Source organism: Lepidochelys olivacea, assembly GCF_965140295.1.
Source record: "Lepidochelys olivacea isolate rLepOli2 genome assembly, chromosome: 23".
Lineage (NCBI taxonomy): Eukaryota > Metazoa > Chordata > Testudines > Cheloniidae > Lepidochelys > Lepidochelys olivacea.
In genome coordinates this window covers 9,514,780-9,527,330 of record NC_140433.1, presented here as the reverse complement: position 1 = coordinate 9,527,330, position 12,551 = coordinate 9,514,780, and the positions used below count along the sequence as shown (strand labels likewise).

Below are 12,551 nucleotides of genomic sequence, written 5' to 3'. Positions count from 1 at the left end.
GAAAATTGGCTAAAAGAGCCGAATGGCTCAGTTTGTGATCTTTTTCACATTCTATTTTTTTTAAAACTGGTAATGTTTTGCTTTAAATAAAACATTTCTGAATTGGGTCATTGTGTTTTTTTTTTTTTAAAAAACCACGCCAAACATCGATTGTCTTTAACCCCTTACCTGGGGTGCTTTATTGGGTAACATGACTATGAAAATCATTGCAAGATACGCATGTCTGGGCTTGTTGAAACATGCTTTGAGCAAGGCTAGGCATGGCTAAGTATTTAAATTTATTTTTTACAAAATTCATCACCATCCGATCGTTTTGCACTAAGTCATTAGAATACAATTTTAAAATCTGGTCAAAAGATAAACCCTTGCTACGATGGTGTAAGAAAAACACGCAGTGACAGCCGCAGGCAACGGAGCTGGGGTCTTGTAATTGTCTGTTGTGAAACACAATGTCTGTGGCATTTTTGTTTAAAAATTTCATAATGCTTTTAGGAAAGAACACACTGTTCGGGGGATGCCCGTATGAGTCAAAAAACTCTCCAAGGTTACGCGGCAAATATGCGGCAGATACACGGCAAGCCAGTGTTCACCCGGTCGGCTGTGTGGATGCGTGTTGACCACCAAAACCTAGGGGTCTCTGAGACAGCTTGCCGCCAAGGAGCCAATCACAGGGAAACACGTCTAAGAAATTCTTTTTCGTGTAAGGGTCCGTTGATAAGACACGTGAGAGCTGCACGGTGTCCATGTTCACATGTAGTCAAACAGAACATTTCTCCTCTGATTTATCTCTATGACGTTGTCAAAAACCCCATACACGATCATATTGACAGTAATGGTTAAAGCCTTCCCAAAACGAATTTCTGCTCTCAGGTTCCCGGTTTTAATCAGGGAATAGTGATCGGCGCATTCCTGGTCGGGGGACAGGTCAAAGGCAAACAGGGTGTAACCCTGTGCAAACTCCTCACGGTCGATTAACAGAGAACGATCTTTCATGTGTTTACCGGCCGTCTGTACCAGATTCAGGTATTCTCTCACGCAGCGTCCTGCCTCGAAGTCTGGTTTCAGAGGCTTGGTCAGTATCTGCTCACCGTCCACATACAAGGCCACAAAATTAATATCGTAATGCTTAAAATGAAAGGGATTTTTAGCGTAACTTCCGCTAAAGGCATCGTTATCCACGAACCCCAGGACAAGCATTTTGGGTAACTGTCCCAAGAACAGGTTCTCCTGGTTACTGACCCTGCTGCCCGCAGGGATGCTAAACACTTTCATTCCCACATGGTCCATGGGGTATTTGGCATTAGCGGTAAGCAGGGCCTCGGCGTGCCCCAGACGAATGCTCGGGGCCACCCATACTTTCTTCACAAAAAGGGATGCTGATAGAATGCGCAGTTTAAAGCCTTCAGTTCCGCTGCCCATTAAACAGAAAGGATCTTTACTGCGCGTCAGTTTAATTTTCACATCCACTCCGTTCAACAATAGTTTTTTTCTTGAAAAAATAGGTCGCTGTGTAGATGACCCAGAAGCTCTACTGTTCTGCTTTGAGCGGTCAGCTTTGCACGCCTCACAAACCCTAGATTCTCGCCATCCAAGTCTGTGTCTTCCTGTTTCTTCCACTATCTTCGGCAGTGTCTTTGTAAAAGAGGCCAGCGGAAAATTGTGTGGCGAGGGTGTCGTTGCTGTAATTGAGCACCGATTCTATAAAGGCCCTGTAAGGGTAACAGTTGTTGCTTTGGCTTACAAGACGGTCTCCGAGCGTGACATCCAGCTGACTAAAAATAGAGGCCACTGGGTAATTCACCAGGCCCACCTCGGCGTCCGCTTCGAGTTCAGTTCCGTCTCCTTTTACAATCTTGCAACACAGGTACAGCAGTGTGTTGTTTAAATCCATATAATCTATGCCATTCCCTGCTATAAAAAAGTCAATGGGGGCAGACTCCGTAACGGCCGACAGAGGTGGCACCTCGATGTAGATGCTTTTCTCAATGCTGGTCTGCGTAGAGGCTATTTGGAACAAGTCTAGTTCGGATTTGGTGCATTCTTCAGACCCGCAGTGAATGAAAGCCATCTTGATTAAAATATATCTCTCGTATCAGCCGGTGAGCGTTTCCTCTTTCGCCCAGGCTTCCTCTTGGACTTTTGCTTATGGCCGACCCTGCGGGTCAAAGCCCTTCTTTTAAAGGGTTTCGGGGGACCTGCGCGTCGCGGGTATGACGCATTTCTCTTTCTCTTCTTCCTCCTTTTAATGTACATCAGCCCTGATCCTTCCTGTGAAGCTGTGTTCCCCACCTTCTCCAGAACAGAGCGGGAGACGTGACCTACCACGTCTTTAGCTATGTTTTGAGCAGCGGTTTTTATGTGGGGTTTAATAATCTCTAGCCCCCTCCTCAAAAGTGGTACGACTTTTCAAAAGAGGCTACGGAATATTCTACCCATGCCTGCCCCATACATCACAGGGGCCCCATGATATCCGGGAAGGGTGTATCCCGCCTGGGCTTTGTAATAGTTTCTGTAGACATTGGGGTCGCCGTAATACTGTTTTGCTTTTTTTTAGAAAACTCGCTCTCTCCGGGGGCGCAGGTGTAGCTTGATGATCACCTTGCCAAAGCGAAATGAGACGCTTTTGTTCTGATCTGTCTTTATTTCAATGGTAATGGTGTCGATGTGGTGTTTACTGATAGGGACGTAATGAGGTTTATGGTAGGTGATGGTGACAAACTCGTTGTTCCTTCCTTGGACGGGGACACAACGTAACAGGGGAACAGAAAAGTCCCCCACAAACTGATGTTCTACGATATCCGTGTACAGATACAAGGAATTAAAACCCCCTGTAATGTCTGCCGAGAAAGGGAATTTTTGGACGCTGTGTTTGGGGCCCAAGCCCAGAATGTTAGCTAGCTCCCCGCTGGTAGAAAACATATAAGTAAAAGTGGCGGATTTAAGTCTAATTTTTCTACCCACAGGGTCGTAGTTCATGATCATCTCAGGCGGTCCGGGGTGACGAGCTATGATACTCTTCATATGATCCAGTAAATCGGGTATGGACGCGTAATAACCTCGTCGTAGAATGAAACTCCATGCCATATCTCCAAAGGTGACTTCAAAAGGGGTGTCTTCGTTGATAGTGTTCCAGCTGTGCGGGTATTGTATTTCCACTAACCCCACCTCCCAGGCACCCCGGAGATCCAAGGGCTTAATTAGCCGTATTGTAAAGTTCGAGCTGGTGTTTTGGGGAAAAACTGCAGAGCTGGCGTTGCTGGGCAAAGTAATGTAAAACCCGCCGTCGCTCATCTTCTCTGACTTTGCGGGGAGGAATAACTTTTGTTTGTTTGTTGTTTGCGTCTAAATGTCACAGAGTTGAGAAGCTTTCACCCAGCTGTTAAACTTATCAGGCCACCCCAACCATTTTACCAGTAGTTGCTTTTTTCTCCCTTTTCCTTTCTCCGCTAGAACTTTTTCAAACCTGTAAATCCTGTCTCGTTTGGGGTTTACTTTTTGTAATTCTTCAGGGTAAAAAGATCCAGTAACTGTCTCACCCTCATTTTTTTTTCCTCATTACCTCTTTAGCCCTTTTTAAAATTTTTACAGCGACCCTGGCCTGGAACTTTTTGGCAGCCATCTGTTTATCCCCCAAGGGCTGTCCACCCTTTTGTTTACACGTGAGCTGATGTGCATCCTTGAAGGTACCCCTTTCCACACCTAGACAGGCCTGATCAGAGCCCCCCTTTCCAGCCCCCCTTTCTTTTAGGACCCCTGCGGCTTCAGCCTCCACCAGTTTTCTGAACTGGTAGGGGTATGAGTAGTATAATGGCCCTACTGTCAATCAAACTTTTGATTTGATTTGATTGACAGTATTTGATTTGATTTGGGATTTGATTGACAGTAGGGCCATTATACTACTCATACCCCTACAAACCCTTAGCCTGCTCCCTCTCTCCCACAATCCTGACATGCCCCTTACACCACATCTGGAAGCAAGGCCACTACAAAGCCCTTACATCAGCTCTACACTGGCCAAGGAGAACCTTCTCTGTACAAGGGGTAATGTCAGCGGTACATTTCCACGTAAAAGGGCCTTAGTGTAACTGAGAATCAGGGGCAGTTTGTACAAACCACAGGTGGACAGTGACCTCACAGTTCCACCAGACTCTGTAATGTACTGCCTGGATTCATATGTGTGTGTGATGGGAGGTAATGGCCCAGCTTTGCCCCTGCGTTTTATTCATTTTATTGCTGTTGTGTGTCAGCAGCACACACAAGGCAGGTGGATGAGAATTGCACATGCCACTACCAAAAAGACAGAGAAAATGTACATGATGTGTTCATGTTGTGTGCATACACTGGGTATAATTTGCATATACTATGCGAGATGGATACCAAACTGCTGAAGCTTCCCTGACTCCCAGTCCTGCGCTGCCTCTGCCCACCTCCCATAACGTTGCACACACATGGATGTTCGTCTACAACAGATGCTGTTTCTCCTTCCCTTGCCAGCCGTTGAACCCTTCCTATTGGGAGGAAAGGATTAAATGGAAACACAGCTGGCCACACACAGTGCACTGCAATGGACAATCAGTGCCACTGTGATAAGTGCAGCATTGTTCACTGCCAGCAACACTTCTGTATGAAAATATCCATGCTTACCTGCAACAATCACCTGGGCGATAGCTTCTTGATAGACACCATCATTTGTCACCGCACACACATACTGCCCACTATCTTCTACTTGCACTGGAAAGAGCTTCACCGTAACGATTCCATTTTCATATCGTCCTCTGGGAGCGTCACTCCTGTGCTGGTCCCCAACCCGGCCCAGCTCAGTACCATTTTCTGTGCTATTGTAAAAATATAATGTCATATTTTTGCTCCTTTCCCATTTATACCAATGCACTTGAACATGAGTGGGGTTGTGGCCTCCGGGCTGGCAGGACAACATCACACCTTGTCCAACCAAGGCAATTGGAGGATCAACATGTACAGTGACAGTAAAACCATCTGCAAGAAAGAAAATAAATCATGATCATTGATTTTCTTCAAAAGCTTGATATTGATGTTGAGAGAACAAAAAAAAACTAGATGCAATTACTGAGACACAACAGCAGTGTTATGTTTCATGGTAGAAATGCACCACATCTAACCTAATTATCCCCCTTCAGAATGGAGAGAGCATTTGAGGTCCTCACTGGTAGCTCAGCTATGCACAGATTTGAGCACGAGGTGGCACAGACTGAACTTCTGAGGGGTAGGTGCAGGATGCATAGTCCCTCCTGAAGCTCCAGGCAGAGCAGAAGCCGGTGCCATCATTGAAGATGTTACAGTGTGTTCTCCTCTCAGTGGCTGGCCAGCATGGGGAGGTGGACAGAAGAGCTAGGGTTAGACTTGGCAGAATTCTATTTTTTTAAATAATTTTGATGGATAATATCAATGTTTATTTTTTATCATTTTTTCCTATTGAAATTTTAAGAGTTTTGCAGACTTATGGGTTTTAAGAATTTTTGTATTTGTATCAATTTAAATTTTCAGAGTTGCAGGAAATTATGGAGGGACACACAATGGCATCAGGCCAGATTATTATTTAATGACAGTATATTCTGTGATTCAAAAAGTTAAAGCTTATAAGCATTAAAACATAATTGTCAACAGAATATATCAAAAGTTTAGCCTGAAATCAAACTCCAATTTCTTACTTTGTATCTCTGAATAGTTTGCAGCGATAGAAATATTTTTCATCAGCTTGTGTGCATACAGAGAAATCAACATTTATCAGCATTTAATGATAAAAAATCTAAGCCTAGTTATTGTCCTGCTTTCTGCCCAACCCTTTGGGTGGCTTGTGCCTCTGTAAGAAGTAGGAGGGAGAAGTCCTTGCGTGCAGGAAAAGCAATTGTACCTGGCCACCATTGTGTGAAGTGTGTGTGTGTGTGTGTGTGTGTGTAACAATTTTTCTGTCACTTTGGAATACTAACAACCATTCTGTTATTTTAGACTTCTCCAAACAATACTCCTGGACAGGGTAAATGTCCCATCTAAGCATCAGTGTCACTGTGCTTTCATCCTAATCATGGCTCTCAGTACTTTTTCATAGGTTGAGGAGGGTGACTAATGAGAATTTTAGTATTGTGTTCAGACAGAGACAATGTATGGTTACTCCCCCTGCTTAATGAGGCAGGGTCACTGAGACTTTACATACACCCGAGAGCATGCAAAAACAACCAGGGAGGTAGACAGGTTCCAGCACACAATGATGTTAATCCCAGCTCAGTGCCATTAGAGCTCCCACATTTGGTTTGGGTTTCCCTACTTCAGATTACATCATGGTTTCCATACACAGGGTTTACACAGGCAGAATTTATTTCCTGATCCGTACTTAGGAAAAATGATGTTCTTACCCCAAAGACATTTGCTGATGATATAAAGAAATGGGATGGCAATTGATTTGATCCATGCAGTCATTGTGAAGTGATTGCAATATCATCCATCCAACTCTCTGCCAATGGAAATAGAAAACATCACAAACTGTGGCATGAGGTTTACACACAACTAGAGCTGGTCAGGAATTCTTCTACAATGGGGCTGCATCAGAAAATGTTGATTTGTCAATACCAAAATATTTCACGGAAACAGCACACCTCATCAGTTTCAGGAGAGTCTGGGCTTCCAGGATCCATGGTTCTAGGGTGGCACTGCCATATAGATGGCACCAAGGCCTGGGACCCAGGGTTCTCAGGATTTGCAGGTTCCCTGCTCTGCATCAGAGGACTCCCCAAATGTTGGGGGGACTCCCTATGCAGCCCAGGGAGACTTCAGGAGTTAAGAGTTAGAGACTCCCAAAAGCCCACGTACTAAGTGGCTCCTTGTTTAAACAAGCCAGTGGGAGAGGCCTAGGTGAGCGATGTGAAGAATCGCTGTAATTAGGCACCAAGGAACAGGTGCCTAATGACAGAGCCAATTTGCAGTCAGGATTTATTGGTGACTCATGGGGATAAATTTTAGACACTAGCTTTCCCCTTTTTATGGTTAAAAATCATAAAATCAAAAAAAGGCTATTTGTTTAAAAAATCCCCACGATGTAATCCTGTAATAAATATATATTTTGTTTTGTTTCATTTCAAGTCGAAATCTTCCAGTTCTTAATAACCAGAACATCTTTAAAAAAATCAGGCATTTGGAGTTCTTTTTCTTCCACTTTCTTTCTCTTTTCTCCTTTTTTGCCACTGAATGCAATAGATTGACTGAGTGAGGTCTAGGGTTTCTTTGCTTGTTTATATTTTTTCCTGTGTTGTTTTTTATTGCACTCTGTAACTTTGCAAAACTTCTCCAATTTTGGAAAATTTACAGAAAACAAAAAGGACAGAATTGTAACAATGTAAAAAAGAGAAAACGGACAGAAAGAGGGAGAAAAACAGAACTCAAAATAAAGGAAAAAGCAAAATCTGAATGTTGTGGTGCCTAAAACCATAGATTGAAACAGAATGTTCTATAGAAATTGAACAAATTCATTTTATTTCATTCTGAATTTTTCCATTAAAAATCAAAACATTTCAAATGAAATATATTTGTTCAAAATTTCCTATAGAAAAAAAATTGGGGGAGATTGACCAGCTCTGATCTTCAGTCTCTTTTAAAGCTTTCCTATATACTATTCCTATATACTATTACTATATATACTATTTCCTATATACTATTACTTTATAATCCAACTGACCCCAAAAAACTGTTAAGGTTTTTTTTTTCCCCATTTGTTTGTTTTCCCAATTCCTTCCCCCTTTATGCTCCAAAGACAACTGCCAACTACCAGTAGAGCAATGCTGTTAATCCTGTGAAATATGCATCTCCTCCTCTGAAGCACCTCCAGTTAAACACAACGCAAGAAGAAAAATTCACAAGCCCCTTTTTATTCCCTTTCTCTTCTTTTCACCAACTGCCTGCCCATCCCATGCACATGCAGTAGCCTAGTATATTTTACACCAAGATATACTTTCCAATGTGATAATCTATTGTTAAGAATGAAAGTCCTTTTTGTATTCGAGAGCTCTAAAGACACATCTAGTTCTGCCATCTCCACAGCTCCCTCAGAGCTGATTCCTGCCTTAAAGCTCCAATAGCAAAAGGAGAGTGGTTTTGGTTACAACTTTCCTCTCTTGAAAAAAAATAAAATAAAATAGTGAAGTGCCTACCTCCCCTTAGCATTACAACTCTAAATCAAACATTATGTGACAAGGAAATTAGTATCTATTTCTCTCATCTTCCCATTCAGCAAGATCCAATTAATACAGATAAATGTTGGTCCAAACTCTGTATTTGCACAGAACTCCTTCCAATTATAAACCACTGTTTTATGAATGAATTGCAATTTTTTCATAGCTTCAGTTACGAAAACATCCCTGCAATGCATCTAAACTTTAATCTTAGTCATTCCAGTTGCTCCAGAAACAAGAAGTAACTTTTTAAAATCCCAAAGCTACATAAATATAAGAAACATATTTTAGAAATCACTTATCTGGATTATAAATGACATTCACACACAGCAGATCTGTGTACTCACCTCAGAATTCTCTCAGCAGACACAAATAAGCCCGCCAAAATCCGTTGGACTATAAAAAGCAGGTGTGGGCAAAGGGCATGAAAAAGCACTCAGGAAACATGTGAGGGAGGGGACTAAAGGTGAATGAAAGAAAATGCCATCAGTGTTTGCGTGTAGATTGCATCCTACCCCCTCCTGCTTCCCAGAATCCACAGATCACCAAGATTTGTACATGGGTGTATGTGATTACACAATGTGCAGGACAATGATGAATTGTCTTAATGCACAATCTCCCCCATAAGGATAAGGATGAGTGAGCCCTCAGTGATTAAGCTTTGGCTTTGCAAACATGGAAATGTCCCAGCAACTTGGGGCCTTCCCACAGATCTCAAGGCATCTGTTGGAGTGGCTGTAGTCCCTCACACTCTTACTGCAGGGCTTCCAGTGTCCTTGTTCCCCTTATCTCAGGGGGTAGGGAAAGCTGCTCACAGCTGCCTGGTATGATAGCCTGGGCCCTCCCTCTCCAGCAGGCTCCAACCCAGGGCTCTAGGAGTGGAAATGACATCAAGGAGGGCCCTGAGGCTGCTTCCCTAAACCACTTCCCACCTCTTACTTTTAAAGTCCAGGGTGCAGTCAGACTGTCACAAACTATCCAGCAAAAGATGAAGTGAAGGGTTCCCTAATCCTTAAAGACAAACTAGTCCCCCAGTAGGGACTCCTGCTATACCCTTACTCAGGTAAGAGTACATGCACATCTGAAAATTCCTACATTTCAAGGCCAGAAGGGACTACTGAGATCATTTACTCTGATCTGTATGAAAGCCCAGAGGACCTCTCCCAGCAATTTTTGCATCAAGCTGATAACTTCTGGTTGAGCTGTAGCATCTCTTTGAGAAAGACATCCAGTCTTATTTTAGTGATGGAAAATTCACCACATCCCTAGGTAATTTGTTCCAAGTGTTAACTACCCTCACTGTTAAAAACATGCACCTTATTTCTATTCTGAATGTGTCCATCTTCAGATTCCAGGCTGTAGGTCTCATGATTTTTTAATCCTAAATTAAGGAGCCCTCTACTATCAAACATCTTTTTCTCATGTACATACTTGAAGACTGTGAGCAAGTCATATCTTCCCATCTATTGGCCTCTGTGCCAGTTAGCAGGTGGGACACTATGATGTAGAGAATGTTTTATACAATAACAATTCTGTAAATACTGCAGCTAATATAGACACTAGTGTGCTGCCTATTAAGAAAGGTGTTATGCAAGAAACACCTGTGTTCTGTGACCTAACAGCTTTTCATCTGATTTCCAGGGTAAGTTTAACATGTACATTTTGAGTTGGATTTTTTCTGGTTCATGCATCAGCAACAGAACTATAAACTGAATTTTCAGTGTCAATATTCGTTGCCGATCATTCATGAAACAGCAAGAGCCCAGCTTGACTTTCAGAGTTCATGCTGAGTTTGCAGAGCACCTGGTTACTTGTAGACAGAACACATTTTCACTAGTCATTGAGAGACACTAAATATGGAGTCTGACCATTTTTAAAGAATCATTTCTCAGAGTTTGAACCTATATTTCATACAAAGGCTTTATAATAGAACTTGACAATGAATAAGGGTTGCAGAATCAGGCCCTAAGATAATATCTTGGCATTAAATACTATTGTGGGGAGGAGGCTGTAGAAGTAGAGAAGGCTGTGTATTGCTGGACATCATCTTTAGTTGACCATTGCGGCAAGATACTGTGATTTCTTGATTCCGAACACTTACACGGCAGAATCAGACTCTCAGAGAGGGCAAATAGTCACCTGTTGTTCAGATTTTGCTTATCTTTTATTACATTCAGGAGGGTCAGCAACAGGGTTACATGACAAAATTTCTTATTTCTTAACAGTGGGAAATATTTCAAGCAAGTATAATAAAGCCCCAGATTTATATAAAATCCCAGTATAAGTGAGACATCCTGGTGAACATTGTATTTATTCCCTTAATTAACCAGCAGTCCAGAATAACAATGGGCCATTTAGGAAAATAGCTGTCAGAAATAAGCTACTAAGAAATGAAACACTGATTCATTTTAAATGTTTTTTATTTTGTGGCTGGCCAGCATGGGGAGGTGGACAGCAGAGCTAGGGCTAGACTTGGCAGAATTCGATTTTTTAAAATAATTTTGATGTATAATATCAATGTTTATTTTTAATTACTTTATTCTATTTTTATCTATTGAAATTTTCAGAGTTTTGCAGAATTATAGGTTTTAAATATTTTTTATATGTATCAATTTAAATGTTCACAATTGCAGGAAATTATGGGGGAAGGGGTCACAAAATGTCAGTGGCAGCATAGATCAAAAGCAGACCAAGCTGTGGGTGACAAAAACTTAGCACCATTCAATGACTCTTCTGGACTATGTGAAATGTGCCAATTGTCCCAGCCAAGTTTCTAACAGAAAAATGTTCCCATGAAAAAGTAAAAAAGCAAATTAGTAGTACTCTGGTCCTTTGCGGGACGAGGCTTATATAGACATAACATGACATTCCCCAAAGTGGTCTCTCTAGATCTCGGTTGGGGAATTTGTGCTTATTCTTTTACTATATCTGCTCAGATATTATAAAGGGATTTAGTTTCCATTGATCTCAAATGCACAGGCGCTGACTTTTGTTTTGACGGTGCATGCTCCACCCCCTCTCCGACCGGAGGCCCTGCTCCCACTGAGCCTCTTCCCCCGAGGCCCTGCCCCCACTCCACCTCTTCCCACCCCTGCTCTGCCTCCTCCTGCAAGGCCCCCCACCACCACTCGCTCCTCTCTGCCCCCTTCCCCAAGGCTCCTCCCTCCCACCTGCCTGCCGCTTGCGCCTCTCCGCTCCCAAGGCCCCACCAGACCGCTACTCACTCCTCTCCTCCTCCTCCCCCAAGCACCTCCCAACTGCCATTTGCTCCTTTCTGCCCCCTCCTGCCTTAAGGGGGAGTGACAGGGGAGGGGCGGAGAGGAACGAGTGGTGGGGGCCTCGGGAAAAGAGGCAGAGCAGGGGCAGAAAGCTCAGATAAGAACTTTTCACAAACACAAAAATAATTTCAAAGAAAAAAATTCATCTTCAAACTCACCTTATATTGTCTTGTAAATTTGCTGCATTTCTTTCCCCAGAAATGCTGATTGAATTGCTACTCAGATGATAGTCACGCACCTTGTATAAGATCCTATTTAAAGAGGGAGCATAGTAGAAGTACGGAAGTCCCTATGAGTGAGCCTTCAAGAATCAGGCCATGTAGTAACAATTTACAGCTACTGAAGTATTTTTCACCCCAAAAGACTTCACAAACATAAGGAACTCAAATATCAATTACTTCCTTATGCAAAGTACAAAGTACAACGCTGTTAGAACAGGAATGTTAACTCTTTATTCACCTGAAACTACAAGGGGAATTTATGTAGATAAGCTTTGGTTAACAAAATTGTAATTTGTCCAAGACAGCAGGGTTAATAGACTGACCACTACAAGAACATACCAGAATCATAGAATCATAGAAACTCAGGGTTGGAAGGGACCTCAGGAGGTCATCTAATCCAACCCCCTGCTCAAAGCAGGACCAATCCCCAACTAAATCATAATATATGTCACATCACATCCAGTAGGATGTTACCCCTTCATACTGTGCTATAGTAGCAAATTTTGTTATCAGAGTGGGTACAGTCAATCTTACTATTTCCAAATACCCAAAATAAGCAAAGCTGTTTTATGCAATGATCATAATATTGACATTAGTGAAAAGTAAAACGGCTGGGCTGAGACACCAGCCCTTCCCTCCGTCACCCCTGGGGCTGGACTGAGACAACAGCCTCTTCCCCCCGTCACCCTCTGGACAAGGCAGAGTAGCCAGCTGCTTCCCTCCCGTCACCCCGAGAGCAAGACTTAGGCACAAGCCCTTCCCCCATCACCCCCAGGGCTGGGCTAAGGCACCAGCCCCTCCCCCAACCAACTGCCATTTGCCAGCTGCCATGGAACCACCCATCCCCACGTGTC

The 12,551-nt window shown here is 42.9% G+C and overlaps 1 protein-coding gene across 5 annotated transcripts in view; it reads right to left on the bottom strand.

The window, feature by feature from the left end:
• LOC311512029 (butyrophilin-like protein 2) overlaps positions 1-11,834 on the bottom strand; it is a 69,067-nt gene extending 57,233 nt beyond the window's left edge. For 4 of the 5 annotated variants that reach the window (XM_084613014.1, XM_084613017.1, XM_084613018.1 and 1 more), the window contains exons 1-3: positions 11,635-11,834; positions 6,390-6,487; positions 4,645-4,995 (exon numbers count right to left, since the gene is read on the bottom strand). In XM_084613014.1, the coding sequence (XP_084469140.1) occupies positions 4,645-4,995; positions 6,390-6,453 (415 nt within the window). In that variant the 5' untranslated portion in view covers positions 6,454-6,487; positions 11,635-11,834. Of the gene's footprint in view, positions 1-4,644; positions 4,996-6,389; positions 6,488-8,545; positions 8,659-11,634 lie in introns of all 5 variants that reach the window. The other variant, XM_084613015.1, reaches the window with a different exon arrangement.
• Positions 11,835-12,551: the final 717 nt, after the last annotated feature.